At 40.1% G+C, this 17271-nt stretch overlaps 1 protein-coding gene across 3 annotated transcripts in view; it reads right to left on the bottom strand.

Annotated features, from left to right (window-relative positions):
• Nucleotides 1-17271, bottom strand: part of LOC147062037 (TOX high mobility group box family member 2-like) — a 119575-nt gene that overhangs the window by 32055 nt on the left and 70249 nt on the right. For all 3 annotated transcript variants that reach the window (XM_085927717.1, XM_085927699.1, XM_085927709.1), the window contains one exon: nt 5959-6222. In XM_085927717.1, the coding sequence (XP_085783843.1) occupies nt 5959-6222 (264 nt within the window). The remainder of the gene's footprint in view (nt 1-5958; nt 6223-17271) is intronic.

Raw genomic sequence — 17271 nt, 5'->3', positions numbered from 1 at the left:
TTTTTTAATGAAATAAAAAGACACAACAGAAAACATTTCTGCTGCTCCAAAAAGTGATTTATCTGGGAATGTCACCAAGATGTCATATCTGCCCCAGTGAAAGGCAGCAGAGCATGCAGGTCATATGAGATATGTCTCAAACCTTTGGAAATAAAGACAGCTGTTTCAATAAACGCAAGTAAGCCAAGCAAGCAACGAACATTTGATGTCATGTGCAAAGTGCAATTTGCTGCCACTAAAAAAAAAAAAAAGTCATACTTGTTTGATGGTTTATTTGAAAGGTGTTCTTTCACCATTGTTATACGAGAGGTACCCAAACCAACTTAGTGTGCCCTTCTGCACACATCACATGGACTGATGTTTAGGCATTATACATTGCATTTTTGAGCATGATCAACTATACAGTAGATGTGTCACTCTTCTAAGAGGATTCACAACAGTGATTTCTGCCCGGGATTGATCCACCAATTCTGACCTTTTTAACTGCTCCATTGGGCTCCGATATAACACTCTCTAAGCTGCAAATAAACATAGAAGTCTGCATTGATTTTATGTCACTATTTTAAAATTGGTATTGCCTTCATTGTCGCCTCTGTCCTAAATGCCAAGTGATGCAAAATAAATTTCCTGTCAGATTACAGTAAATGAAGTCGAATGGAATCAAGCTCACATAACCTTGTAGCGATCAGTGACTCTGACAATGTCTGACAACACACACACACACGCACGCATGTACGCACACACGCACGTACAGTGCTATGGTTTAATTACATTACAGTGCATTGGAAAATGCATGCTGTATTTCTGTACAAATTGGGGAGTAATTCGCAACACAAAACCATATAACCATACCACACTTTGCCAATGATAATATATCAAAGAGCAATTATGCAATAGTTGACATCTGGGATACATCACAATATCAATGTAACAGAGGAAAGGTAATTGTAGAATACATACAATATTGAAAAACTGGTTGGAATTACGATATATACACCCTTTTAGAGTTTTTGGTTTGTTTGTTTATTTAGGCTTACATACATGTTTTAGACTTACATTTCCTAACGTAGTCCACAAGAAAACATCATGAACTATATTTTCAGAAGCCACAGCAAAATTAAAGTCGGTAGGTGCGCAACTGGGCACTGGAGCTCCACAGCATCAATATCTGATGGTAGTATCAATACTGTACTGTCAGCGATTGCAATGTCATATTTTACAGAGTGCAAAACAATTTGTATTAATGGACCCATCACGCATGAGCTTTCTACACCACTTGTGCTCATTGAGGACAAGGAGCTTATCCATGCTGACTTTGAGGGTCAGTTCACCAGTCAATTAGACAAACATTCTCACTCACAGTCACACATATTTAGAATGGGTCAGCTAATGTGGGCGCAGCGAGACAGAGTCTCTGTGTGCCTGGGTCGCATCAATTATCCTGGATAAAAACGGGTTGAAGTATTTGATAAAGTACAACTTATTAAATCTTCTCATTGTTCATTAATTACAGATCAGAACATTAACGGTTCAACAGAAGGTGAAGACGATTGGTGAACCGGTCCTCTCACTTATCTCCCTGGTACTTTGCATACTCCTCAGCAAATCTAGTTGAGGAATGAAATCTGATTACTTGAGCACTGCAACTTGCTCTGCTCATTCAAGATATGTTGGGGTGCTCCTGTGCTCAACAAATAAAGGTTTTGTCTGCTGTTTTTCTGAAAATTGGCTGTTTTTGTCACCAACTGTTCTCTTTACGACAGACTGAAAAAGACACAACTGGGACTGGGTGACAGGATATCTTTTTCTTTCATTTGGTGTCATATTAGAATGACATTTTATCAAAAGCTTTCATGAGCCTGCGCTATACAAGATGAAACAAACAAACAAACAAACAAACAAACAAACAAACAAACAAACACACGCACAGCACAGTAAAAAGGGGGTCGCAAAATATAATCCCGTGTGCCTCAAATGGCCCCCGGGTCACATGTTTGAGACCTCTGATTTACAATATTCATACATGCATTTTTTGTGAATGTGGGTGGAAAACTGAAGAATACAAGCACATCCAAGGTTTGAACCAGGAACATCTCACTTGTACTGCCACCTTTAATTTATTAACATATTGTAGGTCCTTTCTTCACCTGGACAGGATATTCTCGAACTAACACCACACATCATATTAATAATAAGAACTCCTGATGACTGGTTAACAGCACATATCTATTGTATGAATTCACCGTCAATATGAGTGTGTTTTTTGGGGAGGGGGTGGGGCAGTCGCAGCTTTGGCCTCCCTTAACTAGCCTCATTATAGCAGTAATGAGAGAGGGACCGGTTCAATATTTAAATGCCGTTATGCTCCTCAAGGCGCTATTTTGGGCCCCTCCACGACCTCTGCTGCCAAGTGTTCTTGCTGCTTTATCTTATCAAAGAGGTTAGAGCTTACTGGCATCTCTTCCACACACACCAACAGCAGCCTCAAGCAGACCTAAGTGATCAAGGGGCTTGTTGAACACGAGACCTCTGAGTGCCACCTCTTCCCGGGCTGGCAGACATCCTGACAGCGAAGGATGAGACAGGGATTCTCCGGCAGTGCTGAGCATTCACACGCCAGCATGTTACATTTCGCAGTTTGCGCTCATCCAAGACTGATCTCCTTCTGCCTTGATTCAGTAGGTCAGCGTGGGTGGAGAGGAGGAGCTATGACAATGTAACCAAAGCTCGAAATAGCACTCTGTGTCTGGCATCGACATTAGTATAACTTTCAAAAACAAAGGGTGGATTAGAGTTTGGCAAAGTACTGTAAATACACTGACCAACCATACCATTATGACCAATGTTCCCTCATCGCTCGCACAAGAAAATCTGTGCAGCGCATAAACTAAAATTCACCAAAATTATATTAATGTCTAATATTAGCCCTAATCTGAGCTGTAATCAGGCCAATCTTTTTCTGGACCATTTTTTAATGTTACGCAGTGAGTGACTGGTGTCCAGCCAATGATACCGTATGTTTTACTCACACTATGCAGCCAATCATATATGTTAGTGCTTGCATATGTGCCATGCAGGGTTAGCTAGCTAACAACAGCGTGGCGGAGTTAGAGACGCAACCTCTTATCGTGGCGAAATGAACAAGCAGCCACTTCAGGGTTGCTGTCACTGCTTTGCCAATAACACAACAAGTCTCTGTCTGCATTCCGCAACAACTGACATGAGCTGATTAAATGGACTTCTACATTCTTTTACTTCTACACCTTACACTGTGTCTTAAATGTTTCCCTATCTGGATCCATTACTTTTATACTTTTAGCTATAACCTGCCTCTCTTCAACCCAAATGGAACAAAGGCTTGAATAATGTCCGCGCTATCGTCGATAGGTGTCCAAACATTTCCTGTTTATGCCAAAATTAAAGAGGTCTTGAAAACACAGAAAATAGACAGAATAAAGGAGTCCATTTAAGGTTCGATGTGCATCACGCTGAAATGACTTGAGTGTCAATCTGCAACATCATACGATTTAGTAGTTAATACGTGTGCTGCTTGTGGAGTCCCAATCATAAGGATAAGGAGGAGGCTGGCACGATGAATTGGACTCTTGTGAGGAGCCATTTAAAGTGAACATTTTGTGCCTAAGCAGCATGATGGTGGTCAATCCACTGCTCTCATTCCTGAAATGATTTAACTCTGCTTGCAGTAGGATCGATGTGCACTGAGGAAGAGAATCCCAAAGCAGGGAGAAGTTTACAGAGCTTTAGCCTAAGGCTACATGTTGTACAAAAACCAGCAACAACATCCCTTGAGAAGAAGTGAATCTGCTGCTCCAGCTGAGCTTGTACTTGTAGGAGGTTTATTTGTGCACTGAAGGACAGCTTTTATTGCAGAGAAGCGTATACTTAGAGTACAGTTTTTTATTTTATTTTTTACTGATGGTGAACAAGCCTGCAAATGTTTTCAGTCTATATATATATATATATATATATATCAATTATATATATATATATATATATATATATATATATATATATATATATATATATATATATATATATATATATATATATATATATATATATATATATATATATATATATATATATATATATGTGGGATAGTAGGAAACAAAATCTCGATCTCTTTGTGTGTCTTGACGTGAAGAAATTGACAATAAAGCAGACTTTGACTTTGACTTTTTGTTGTTAATGCAGCCCCGAGTGTTGTTTCTTCAAACGTGACCAGTCACATCAAGACCGAGAGCCTATTTCAATCCAGCCTCATTTTCTTTAAGCATACAGCAGACAGAAATTCAATCTTACTTATTATATGCTTATCAGTATGAAATTGAGGCTAATTGACTTTGTGAGGGAAACATCACATGAAACATCCCTAATGGAAACGAAATGAAAACAACGTCATCTTCAATTTCTTTAAATATTTCTCAATATACAGCCCACTTTCCTATTCCACAGCCTGAGAAATAAGCTCCTCTTGTCCCAGGAGATAATAAATGAATTGAAATCCCCCCTCCCCACCACCACTCCCAGCTCCCATCCCCTCCTCTTTCTTTCTTATCGGTCATCTATTTTTCCAGAGTAAGCTATTACTTGTGGCGGTTGCTAGGCAACAAGAAATATTATTAGTGGCTATTATTAGTGGGGCTCTGCAAGAGTAGTACTAAAATGTAAAAGTGGGAAACATGAATGTGTTACATAAATCTTGGCCCTTTCAGCGTGCGTGTAAGTCCGTGTTTGTGCAATGATTTACTGCGATGACGGTCCATTTATGAGAAAAGGGGGTGCGAAATAAGAAAATGGAACATTACCCCGAAGGGCTATTTCAAGGTAAATAATTGCAAAGGTGAAACAAAAGCTGCAGAAAAAGACACTCCCTCCCTGAGTCCTTTCACAATGTCATTGTACAAAAAGAACCCCAATGATAAAATAAAGATTGTATTACAAATTCTTCAACTTGGGTTACATTTGGGTTAATTGACCTGAAGTAAGCATCTATTTATGGAGATGGCTAATCTACTCATCCACATGACTATCGGTTTCTCAAGCCAGCAGCCACCATATTGACTATGTTGCAGTCAAAAGCATATTTTTATGGATTGAGAATCTTCAGCATAGCAGCCTGTGAAATGTGACCTAATCCTGACTAACAGAGGCCTTTAGCCACCACCCACAGTGAAAACAGAGCAAGCAACTTATGCCGTTTGAGAAAGAAAACCACATAAGACCTGATTAACGGAGGATAAATGCCACGGATGCTCACATTATAGCATCAATATTCATGATGGGGGGTAGAGTGGAAAAAAAGTAATATTTACGTCAGATGAAAGTATATGATGTTGAATAATTAACCACATGGGGCATCTATAATTCATCGGGTTCGATTCTATGATTAAAGCGTCTGACTGTTCAGCAGGGGTGTTTACATGTTGGGTGTGAAGCATGTTTGACACAAGAAAAGTCCCTTTGCTTTCACAGAGGAGGATGAAGGTCCCTTTAAGAAAAGAAAAAGTCGCTGACACGGGACATTCCATCTTCTCTTTCTGTTCAAAAACCTCTTTTTCCCCTCTCTTTCGCTTTGACTAATGAAAATGTAAAACGCTGAGTTTTGTGCTCTCTTTCTTGGCTCGCTCTGAGGTCATGAAATCTTTGAGTTGCACAGCCGAGGAGATATTAGAGAAGCTGTGTGCTGCGGAAATGTGCGTGGCTGCAGCTCTGTGCGCTGTTTTTATAAATGTTTCATACTCAAGGCACGAGCCTCTGCTTTGACTTCACTGTCTCGGCTTCCGTGGCCTCTAACCGCGCTAATTTTCACACTAATGGATGAACGCTTTACCATTATGAAAAAATGATCACAGTTGAGCAGAGGGAGGCATACCGCACCGCAGCGTTAGATGACAAACTGGGGTAGGTGGGGCTGGAGAACAAGGGTGTACTTACTGAGTGCATAGGCCCCGAGAGGATGTGGGTGTCCTGACCCAGCATGTTGGACATCATAAGGGCGGGCAGCTCGGGGTAGGAGTAGGTGTTGAGCAGGCCATTGTGAGGCAAGGAGTGAAAGGGGTACCCTGACTCATGCTCCATGAGGTGCAGCAGAGAAGGGTCAGCGTGATTGGGGGGCGTGATTGGGGGGATCTCGTAGTCCTCGTCGCCTGCTCCTCCTCCTCCGCCACCATTGCTGCCTCTGCCCTGACTGGAATAGCTCTGCAAATGCATACAAGACAAATTAACTGCGATCTCGACTTATTTGTGCATACTTGTCAACTTGTTTGCTATTGCCAGTAAATGTTGGCAACATATTTGACAAATGCATGTTACAAAAAGGATGTGCGTTGACACCCAAGGGCAATTTGGAGTCTCTAATCCACTGACATTGGTGCATTAGCATATATTTAGGTATGTGGGTGTAAACTGGAGAACACAGAGGAAATCCACAAAAATAAAATTCAAATATGAAAACTTTCCACCTGCAAAACACAGCCACATACTTGAGGTAAAGTAATATAGCCTGTTATTCAGAGAGTCTTGCTACAGATTAAACTTGAATACAATGTTAGAGTCAAATGCTTAATTACTGCAATTTAACTCGCCTGAAGTAATTCATGAGGTTTTGGCACAAATTGCTGCAATTCCACACAGCAAGGAACTATTCGGCAATCATTTGATTCATTATCAATTCAATACTTAGGACGACACACACTCCACAGCTGTTCTACAGAATATTTTGCTTCACAAATCTCAACAGCGACAATAAAATGTCAGCTTGTGAGCAATAGAAAAGAAATATCGTTGAGTGTAACATTGTGGTTATTTCAAAATCTCATAAATGCAATCAAACCAATATCATGTTTTTTATGTTAACAAAAGTCCAGTGTGCGTAAATGAGCTGTAAAAAATGCATTGGGGATGAAGCATGAGCAGAGTCTGTAGTTGTCTTTCGCAGAGCTTGTCTTGACATAATGCTGCATAAAGAAAGATGCTTTTCTGCTCTCAAAAGCATACTGAGGGTATTCACTGGGGAATGAAAAGCAATTTTGTCAGCGGCAATCTGATGCCAACTCCCCTTTATAATGACTGAAGAAAATTAATCATCACAAATAATATTCCAGTGTCAGCCATTCAAGAGCTTTTTAATAGAATTTTTATTATTCGTGTCTCGTGGTACACATCAACGAGTCCGTTCTGCAACATTTCAGGAATCAATTCAATATCGTCTTCATGTTGCCTGTCATCTCGCCCGCCAGTGCAGCAATTCATCTTACAAACAAACATTTAAAGCAAACAGAAAATTTGGAAGAACAGCTATGATATCTCCCAAACACAAGTGGTGCCTCAAGTTAGGCTGCAGCTCTCCTAATGCATACTATTATTGAGAGAGAGAGAGAAAGAGAGAGAGAGAAAATGTAATATGTAACACTAAAATATTTTACTGAGTGCTGAATGTGCTTTTTCTTGATGATTGCTTAAAATGATCACTAACAGTTGTTTTTTCCCCTTACAGTAAAAGGTTTTTGCAATGGCTGGTGTCATTTTGAATTATGGTTGCTAGGCACTCTGTATACAAATAGAAACAAATCTAATGGTTTGTACACTTATCCAACGGTACAAGTATGGCCAACTGCTCACTCCGCAATGTGAGGACATGAAAATTATGGTTACTGGTTCCGTATTCTTTTTTGTTTGGTACCTTCCCTTGTGGAAAGAGGAAAATTCTATAAATGGACAAAAATAGCCTGCCCAGAAAAAGCCCCTTGTGCTCCAATGGTTTCTGAATTGTTGTAACACTGAGGAATTCCTCATTAATTTGAAAGTGTGTATGTGCGTCTGTGGTCAAAACTGAGCCATTTCACATGATGAAGTATTGCGTTGAACAAAAACATAAAAGCAAACAAGGCGACATGAAATTGTTATTTAGCAATCAAACCGGCAACCCTAACCTCAAAACAATTTGGGTTTATTTATTCATTAAATAATGTAATATAGGAGTGTACTTGCTTTATTTTGGACACCTTCTCGGTGTGATAAAACATGAGTTGACGTTTGCAATTTCTCTGGTTCAAATGCTGTCAGAGGCGATTCAATAGGATTTTATTCATCTTTATGGCTTCCCATGATGCCCTTGGAGATTAGCCACGAGACAAGGACATTTCACGTTTAATATTTTCAAATGTAAGATAAATAATTCATAAATATACTGTCTTTCAGTACATGAAGGAGAGCGGATCAAAGAGGGGTCAGAATAAAACACCAAATGTTGATTCAGCCCTCTCCTTCTAACCTTCACATGCCCCCTGGAGAGGAACATTTTGAAGAAACTGTGTTATTTTTTCAGACAAAGGTATTAATTTGATTCTCTACACCGTCAATATAACCTACAATCAGTGCTGACTATTTTTTTTGTTTAAGTAATGGTGTTTGCTGACCATGACAAATGTAACTGGGAACAAAGGTGCAGTTGGATCTTTGTGCTTGCACTTTTTCAATTTTTGTGTGCCAACAGTTTTACAAAAAATAAAAAAGAGAAAAAAGATAACTGAAAATAAATTGAGCCTTTTGTACCTTCATGTTTTGATAGCACGTCAGTTATTGGGAATACATTTACCTCACGGCATAAATGAGAGCACCACAACAGCCAGCCATCCATTTTCTGTACCGACCGCTTTTGCTCATTCATATATCAATTTATCGTCCGAATTAAATGTGATCCAAATCAGTGCAAAACATTTGGAACTTTTGACGATGCTTTTACGTGCGTAAAGTGGGTGAATTGCTCTTTCATTTAAAAGATAAATAATAATCTTACATTTTAAAAGATCTGTTGAATGCATATCATTTATGTGTGATATTTTGGAAATGGGCTGCATGGTTCACTTTATGAACTTGCTAATCATCAATAATCCTTAGTGTTTTACAATTAATACTGTTAACTCAAACTGCTCATATTGGGAGGTTATCAAAAAGAATTAACTTGTCTTCAGTGGCAAGAAATGTATCAGCTTTGAGGAGGAGAAAACAGTTTTGAAAAAAATACCTGAAGGCGACTCATGGTTGTGCTGAAGGAGTCATTTACGGCTTTTGATGATTGGCAGCTCACCTAGTAATGATTTGTTCATTAAAGAGAGGAAAACAGAATGCTGCTGAAAACCCTTGAGAGCCTGGCATGGTTGATGGCTTGGGTAAATTGCCCAGAGACTGGAAATGTGATGTTTAGAATTTCTTCTGTGATTGTTGAATGTAATAAGACACACAGGAAACATGAAGAAAATAGCTGAGAAGAAAAAATAGACCTCATAAAACTTAAATAACTTTGAATGAGTATACAATGTCCTATGGAAAGTCATTCAGCCATATGCTGCTCAGTGAATAAAGTGACAGTGCAGCATGGTTTTTGCGACAAACAACAGCTGGCTATGCATACATAAAGATCCTCACGTCCAGTTTGTGTGTGCCAGACAGACACATGGCAACAACAAATCTTTAAAAACATCTTATGGGGAATTTCACCATTCACCTTCAAAAGCCACCCTGTGCTGTACACAAAGGCAAAGAATCAAGCTCATTATCAGCTACACGGATGAGGAGTGTCCAAAAAGTCTTCCTAACCCGTCTTTGAAAAGACAAGGGAGTTCATTTGTTTCAACGGGAGCAGACAGTGTGATAGAAAAGAATGAAATTGCACCCGCTTGAGTGACAGCGAGACAGAACTGGAAAAAGTGAAGTGTGCAACTCAGGGTGGGTGTTACGGGAGTACGGTGAGGTCAAAGTTTGTGTCTGTCGCTAAAGGACAGGTGGGCTACAGAAAGCCTCAGCCAATGGCGAGGCAGTGAGCTAACCTCTTCCCTGCTTCACGTGTGCACTGGTAATTCTCTCAAATGTCATATCAAAATGGATGTCATTTAAGAAAGACTCGACTCCCAATTGCAGATGTGGGTGGACCAGACTTATACATGGTGGTGGAGGATGTACTGTATTTTGAAAAGGTCTACAAAAAGCAGTTTTTCACACATTCTTATCAGTTTTTACACCATTGTACTTCAAAGAGGTAAAGTTGAATGTTTAAACAAAACGTCTCATCTTTGCACTGGAATGGAAAGGTCTCCACCACATTTTTTTAAAATATTTTCATTTGAAAATATATATTAAAAAAAATATGTTGTATATCAGTGGTCCCCCCCCCCAAGCCACATAGGAAGCCTTGGTAATCACATATGGCACAATAGCGGGAGTATAATCGCCTTTATTTTTATATTCATGATGTCAGTCTTTTAGCCCCTTGCTTTATGACTCGCAAACGGAGCAGAGACAGGAGAAGGGGTGGGGCGGAGGGAAGGGGAAAAAGCAAGGGAGGGGTGAAAACAAATGATGTGGATCCCTCATTGTTCTTTCTCTATGCCCTCATTCCAGTCAGGGTAATAAGAGAACATTGTGATTTACTGTCAGCGAAGCGCAAGAGTGCATCAGAGAGAATCCACTGCGGCAGGGGCCATTAAAATAGATTTAACTTCCCACAGTATTAGGCCAGATGTCTACACTTCTATTATATTTCAATCAGCCATGACCTTGGTCTCCATGTGATGAGAAAGATCACTAGGAGAGTGAGCGAGAGTGAGCGTGAGGGAGGGGGAAAACACAGTGAAAACCAATAGAAATATCCAACTACTTAGTCCCGCTAAATCCCTCCGCTCCATCGTGCTGCATTTACAGCAAGATGCTGGGACCGAAATAGAGGCAAGGATTCAAGTTCTGTTAAGAGACTGTATGAATCATTGAGTGCTCTCTTGGTGCTGATAAGTTGCTGCATTTTTGGAGGGAGTGCTGCTGTTCTGCAGAAAGACGCATTTTAAGCAGCCTGGCAAAATGAGCGGGACCGTGGGGTCATTTTGATGTTCTTCACCTCTTAAATGTCAGTATTAGTCGCTGTATCCATTTACTCGCTCCCTTTCAACCTCAACTGCCTAATATGATCATTCTAAACATGCTTGCATTTCTATTTTTTCCTCTCATTGTGCCATCCTTGCATCAAGTCCTGAATCCATTTCATGCTCATGAAAGCAGAGCAAAGGTCGCTGCTTGTTCTATTTCTGAGGCTGACGGTAATTGGACTTATTGGCGGGCACGGGCTGACCTACATAAATAACTTCAGATCCCTGGCTGCAGCTTTTTACAATTCCTCCAAGCATAGGCGTGGACGTTTTGCTGATGTGACTCCCATGTTCCCCGAGCATCATTTTCAAATTGCGATTTTACAGGACTGCTGTATTTGTGTGCTATAAACAGTGTTTAACCCGACTTGATAACACTCAGTTTTAAAATTTGAATATATTGTGAAACTCTCCTGACCTTGCCGACGGCTCTATGTAAACTCAAAGAAGGATTCAAATGTGTTGGCGTTTTCAGACACTTGAGTTTTATTTCTCATCCTTTGTCTTAAATGTCCCTTTATGGTGGTGAGAAACAAGCAGATTCTCTGATAAGGGGGAGCAGAGTGGCAGTGGGGCTATAATGGTTCACTGTGAGTCACTATTGAGTAACGATGCCTTCGCCTACATCGGGGTGTGTGGTGCCAGGGTGTACTGACGTGACTCAGAGAGGGATAGCGAGGAGGAGGAGGTGGTGGTGGTGGTGGTGACACTTGGGCTTAAAGGCCGATTCCTGCTGTTCATAAAGGCTGGATATTGATTAACCACATCTGGATATTGATTAACGGAAGTCACAATAATCATGTCAAATGTTTGGAATGAAGAACATTTATATTGGTTGACAAGTCCTGAAAAGTTAGCCGCAGTGGAATATAAAAAAACAAAACAGAAACAATTATCTTAATTGTTTTAAGAACCTTACAAATGAGAAATGATCTGCTTATCCCATCCACCTCCCTGTAGCGTGCATCTAAAACACCTTCCCAACACCAACCTTCGGACTGCAATCTTGCGGGTCAATGTGCTCTGTTAATTGTGGCGTTGATCGACTAGTGCACTGGAAACTTGCCCTTAATTTGCATAATGTAAATATGCATGCTAACAATACCAGGAGGTTATGCACTGACAATAAAACAGTGATATGACATTGACTGATGAGTAGAAGCACAAATTGTAGGGTGTATTAAAAAGTGGTGAGCAGACAATGCAGAAAGTTTGAAAGAGTAACGACAATGATAATAATAATTTGGGAAATCTAAAAGTGATTCGATTTGACAACCTGAGTCTATCACAGTCAAGCTGCAATAAGCCGAGGTGTGTGAAGAAGAGATCAGATTTGACATTTCCCTGCCAGAGTAAAACCAAACTTGGCTGGAAATAAATTCTGCAGAGGCAAAACAACATTCTCACCTGAGCATTTGATAGGTAGATACACATCGACACAGTTAAAAAAATTTGTTTTTTTTTTTAATACATTTATTTTAGAATGACCGAGAAGAGCTGAGACATGAATTGGCTTGTATGAAGTTCATTCCGGTGAGAGGCGAAAGAAAGATAGCCACTGAGTGACATGAAAGACTATCTGTGTCTAAACACAGATTCAAATCAACAAGACCAAAATGGAAAAAAAGAAACACAGAACCAGAGGGAGCACAAGACCAACTAGAGAGCTTTCTATTATAATACAGCCCATCGGCGACTGTTGGCTTGCAACCATCCCAAATCAATACAGACACATGGCACAGCAAGGCACCTGCGAGCAGAATACACAGGAAGAAACTTACAGCTTCTCTGAAGACCAGTGGACCCTTGCTCAGCTTCAAAAGGACACGAGGCAAAAGATCCAACAAGAGTGCAGGACACACACAAACTTCTTTTAACTTAAAATATACTTCTCTACACAGCTGCTTCTCTATATTCTCCTTTTGTTGTCTCTCATTTCCACATCACTATCTCAAATATACTACACATACTGTTTATGCATGCAGGCTAATTACAGGGTGAGTAGAAACCAGCCCAAATGTTCCAAAATATATGTAGAGGACATGTCTGCAGACACACGCCAACAGATCAGGCCTGATATGTATCCAAAGAAACGCTTATTGTCCATTGAACCAAATTAGAAAATGTGTGGTGATGTTGAAGGTAGCCATTTTGGTTTGGCGGCAAGCCCTGTCATGCAGCTATTACCCTGCTACAAAAATATGCACTGCAATCAGCATTATTTGACACACGCACGATAATCACAATAAAGTGAGATGCTTTTTAGTGGGACTCAAAGGGAGGGTGGGCTCTTAAACTCAGAAGTGACAGACAATTTTAATTTGCCACAAAAATAGCACTTAGAAACATTATTCTAGCAGCTCAGACATTTTAAATCGTTATTTCTGTGCACTGTTCCGCAACAAAATAAGATGCACAATGATTCTATTCCTAATTTTATTGTAGTAATGATTGTCTTGTTTTATCAAGCAAGAGACAATAAACTGTATGATGAAATAAATTAGGTTAAAACTATATACTATGAGATGCAATCTCAAGTAATTATTCAACCAATCAAGAAAACAGAAACATTTTTTAATTCCCCTAATGGTTTTGGACAGATATATGAACACAATCCGAATAAGCTGTCCACAGTATGACACTATGTGATGAATGGGACACATGGAAAACATCACTTTCATATCGAAAATGTACAGTGGTCAGAACCTTGAAAACATCTTGTTTGAATGAAGTGATTGCGTCCAAGCAGAAAGTAAACGTTCCCCCCTTGAAAGCTGTTTCTGATTAGCGGTTCTCTCTTTTTAAGAGTGCAAAGATGTTATGTGTAATGCAATCTCCTGGCTGTGTCAAACTGCTACCTCACTGTGTATGCTGTGGAAGATGCAAACAATGGGCTCTCTGTTCTGGCTCCGTGCACCTTTTTCACTGGCATGTGTCATGGTCAGACTCCGAAACGGTCCTGAATCCACACTTAGATGTTGTATTAAGGGGTTCTTCTTTTCGAAAAGGAAATTCTTTTGAAGGTAGCGTACTGTCTCTTGAGCCTTTTCCCAGAAGACGTTATGAAAGACAAATATATACACGTGTTTAATGTTACAGTAATCCCCATTTTTTATTGAAGCAGAACATTATTCCATATTTGAGACTGATTTGTCAGATGTAAAGTCAAAAGCCAGAAATATTTAACAAGCAAAATGCATGAAATTAAGCATCCATTAAGAAATGACTCAGATGCGCAGCAAATTGCTCTGATTATTAATTTTGTTCAAATAATGCAAGCACTTTTTTTTTTTTTTACATGTAGTTGCGTTTCAATTCATCTTCAGAATTGTTACAATGAATCAATGTTGTTGTGGTGCCATACACGTTACAATCCTTGATTGACACTTTTGCATGGAATGAACGAACATCACAAAAAGCATTCAAAAATAAGCGTAATTTTACCCCAAATATCTAATTTCAGCATGATTTTGACAGGACAATGCCGTGAAAAAGGACAATAGCATGTCTGGCATCGGACAGGGCAACCAGAAATTGCCAGTAATATCACTTAACATCAGTGCTTTCATGTTCAGAGTTGTGCGCAAATGGGTGCACAAACTCTCTGGCTGGGTTCTGAAGTGCATTCACTTGCTTCTGACCTTGTATTTGTATAATTTTAATCAAACAACAAATGAAATTTGAATGGTTGCTAAGTGTTCTTACAACAACTCGTTGCTGCGGAAGAACACGGCACAAGACTGACAGGCGGCTTAAAAATTGCCCCTTTACAGGCCTTAGTGCAAATGAAGGCCAAGTTATTAATCATTCTAGTATTTCATGTTACTGCCTAATATTTGAAACCATCCACACTACAGCAAAGGCATGAACACGTCACCCCCATTTCAAATGATTGTGGTGCATTAAAGGATTGGGGGAATTAAAGCCAGAGTGAACTTTGTGTTTGTGGTGGGCAGTTTCGGGACTGGTGGTGAGTAAGCTTCTCTTTCACATCACTGACAGAGCATCAACTGCAGCCGAGATGTTTTGAAAAGCCCAAATTGCTTTATCCACTAAGAAGCTATTTGTTGACACAACAGTGCAGACCTGCCGAGGCAGTCGCTGATTGACACATGGCTGCCGCAGCGGAGAAAGTACAAAGCCGGACATTTATCCCAATTAGTGTGCACGCATGTATGCATGCAAAGTGACATATAATTAGGACAGCCCAGTAAATGCGACTAACAATAATGAACCCCCAGTCTGTGATGAGAGCTATAAGTAGACAATGAGCTTTAAAGCTCCCTCTCAACCTCTTATTACAAGTCACTCAATCCCAACATCAAAGTTAAGGCCACCTTGTGACTATACTACTATCATCTGTGCGAGCGTGTGTGAATGTGTGTGTGTGTGTGTGTGTGTGTGTGTGTGTGTGTGTGTGTGTGTTGTTTTATGAGCATTTTGTTTTTGTGCTTTTGTCTTGGCAAGAACAAATGACACCAAAAACGGTCATTGTTGATACTATTAGTCTGTCCCCACATCGTTGTTATTTTTAGAATTCATATTAAAGTGTTTAAAATAGCTAGAGAACAACTGAAAAGTATGATGAAACTAAACTATGTGGGTTTTCTCCGGGTATTTTGATATCCTCCTACTTTGAATGCATGGTCGGTTAATTGAACATTTAGAGTCTAAATTGACTCTAGGTGTGACTGTGAATATTTTGTCCATTTGTGCCCTGCGATTGGCTGGCAACATCTTCAGGGTGTCTCGCCTTTTGCCCGAAATCAGCTGGGATAGGCTCCAGCACGCACGAGTTGGGTATATTTGAGTGAGCCTGTTTTCATTAAAAACTTGAATAGCTTCAATGCTTTGGTGGAGAAAAAACTGGTCCACCATCAAGGTAAGTCCACAAAGATTAATTTCTGCCTATTTAATGGATTAATCAGACCATCTTTATATTTATTACAAAAATCATGGCTCTGAACGTTTTGAAAAAGATTTTGGATGTAGCCACAGTTGTTTGCTTTTTTTTTTTTTTAACTGCATCAGCGCAGACTATGACGTGTCTTACCATTTTAATCAATGACTGTAATACTTTCTCATTTTAGGTAGGTACAATATGATAACAATAAAAGCTACAATGCCACTTGTACCTCCTCTTCCCAAGCTTAGAGAGGGCGGCTATGTGATGATGACCGCATCTGATGCTGCTCTACTGCTTTTGCATCAGGTTCTGAATTCTGCACTGACGGAACATGCCTGGTTTTAAGGACGCCTTCTCTGAAAAGTGCTTCGTCTCATTCAATGGACTCTCACGTTCTGGCTAATATTGTACAGCACTACATTATTTTCATTCCCAAGTCTGGCGCAAAGTGCAGGCTAACTGCACTAGTCGAGTTTGGTGCAGTTAGAAATGGGCTTTTGTGGGACTGATCACAGCCGACTTCATTTCCCCAACCAATCGAAATGGCTCCCCTCATTCCCTTTACATTTAGCACAGTATAGACGCGTGGTAGAAATGGCGGAAGCTTAACGGTCACAGTGGAGTCCGAGAAGAAGATTGGTGCTTGCAAAGTATGTTGATCAGGAACAGCAAGAACTTCTCCCCTTGCGGGTGATGAACCCCTGCACACTGCATGAGTGTTGAGTGGAGTTCTACCGCATCACTCACTGTGGGGAGGCCCTTAAGTAAACAATTATCAACCACGCAACCAACGATTACCAAAAATGAATAAAAAATACTACTGGAGCACGCACATGAAGAAACAATCTAACTGAATAGTGAAAAAATAAAATGTCACTTTCTATCATAGTGTAGAAAGTGACAAGTTTGTGTTTTTCTGCACCCAATGGTCTTGACCTGTCATTGAAGGTATTTAGCAAGGCGCTAATTGATGAGGAGGGTCCACCTGACCATGTTTTCACTCTCTTTTCGCACCGCTGGATCAACAAATCACAACGTGCCACAATTGACCATATGTCCAGCCGTGTGTTCCCTCCCACTTAGCAGCTGGGAGCACTCACCACTGCGCCCGTCCATACCTCCCTGACTGTGACTATGAATGCATCTAAAGCAAGCAGTGACGCTGCGAGCAGTGAGATGTGGCTGCTGTGAGTGACCTGCTGACTCACGCAGTGATAACACTGCTGATGGTGTAATCCATATGCTATGTTTAAAATAACATAATCTGGCAAATGGCACACATTTTGTGGTTTGTGGAGATTTACGTAATGCAATCTCTTACATGTGGAAAAACAGGAGAAACTCAAATATCGCTGTTAGTTAGTGATGTACAAGACAATCAAATAGGGCCATGATGAATCTATTTCTAGCCATTAATTTTAATTA

Source organism: Syngnathus leptorhynchus, chromosome 1 (genome assembly GCF_054491065.1).
Source record: "Syngnathus leptorhynchus isolate UIUO chromosome 1, UIUO_Slep, whole genome shotgun sequence".
NCBI classification, from domain to species: Eukaryota; Metazoa; Chordata; class Actinopteri; order Syngnathiformes; family Syngnathidae; genus Syngnathus; species Syngnathus leptorhynchus.
This window is presented reverse-complemented; position numbering and strand designations above follow the sequence as displayed.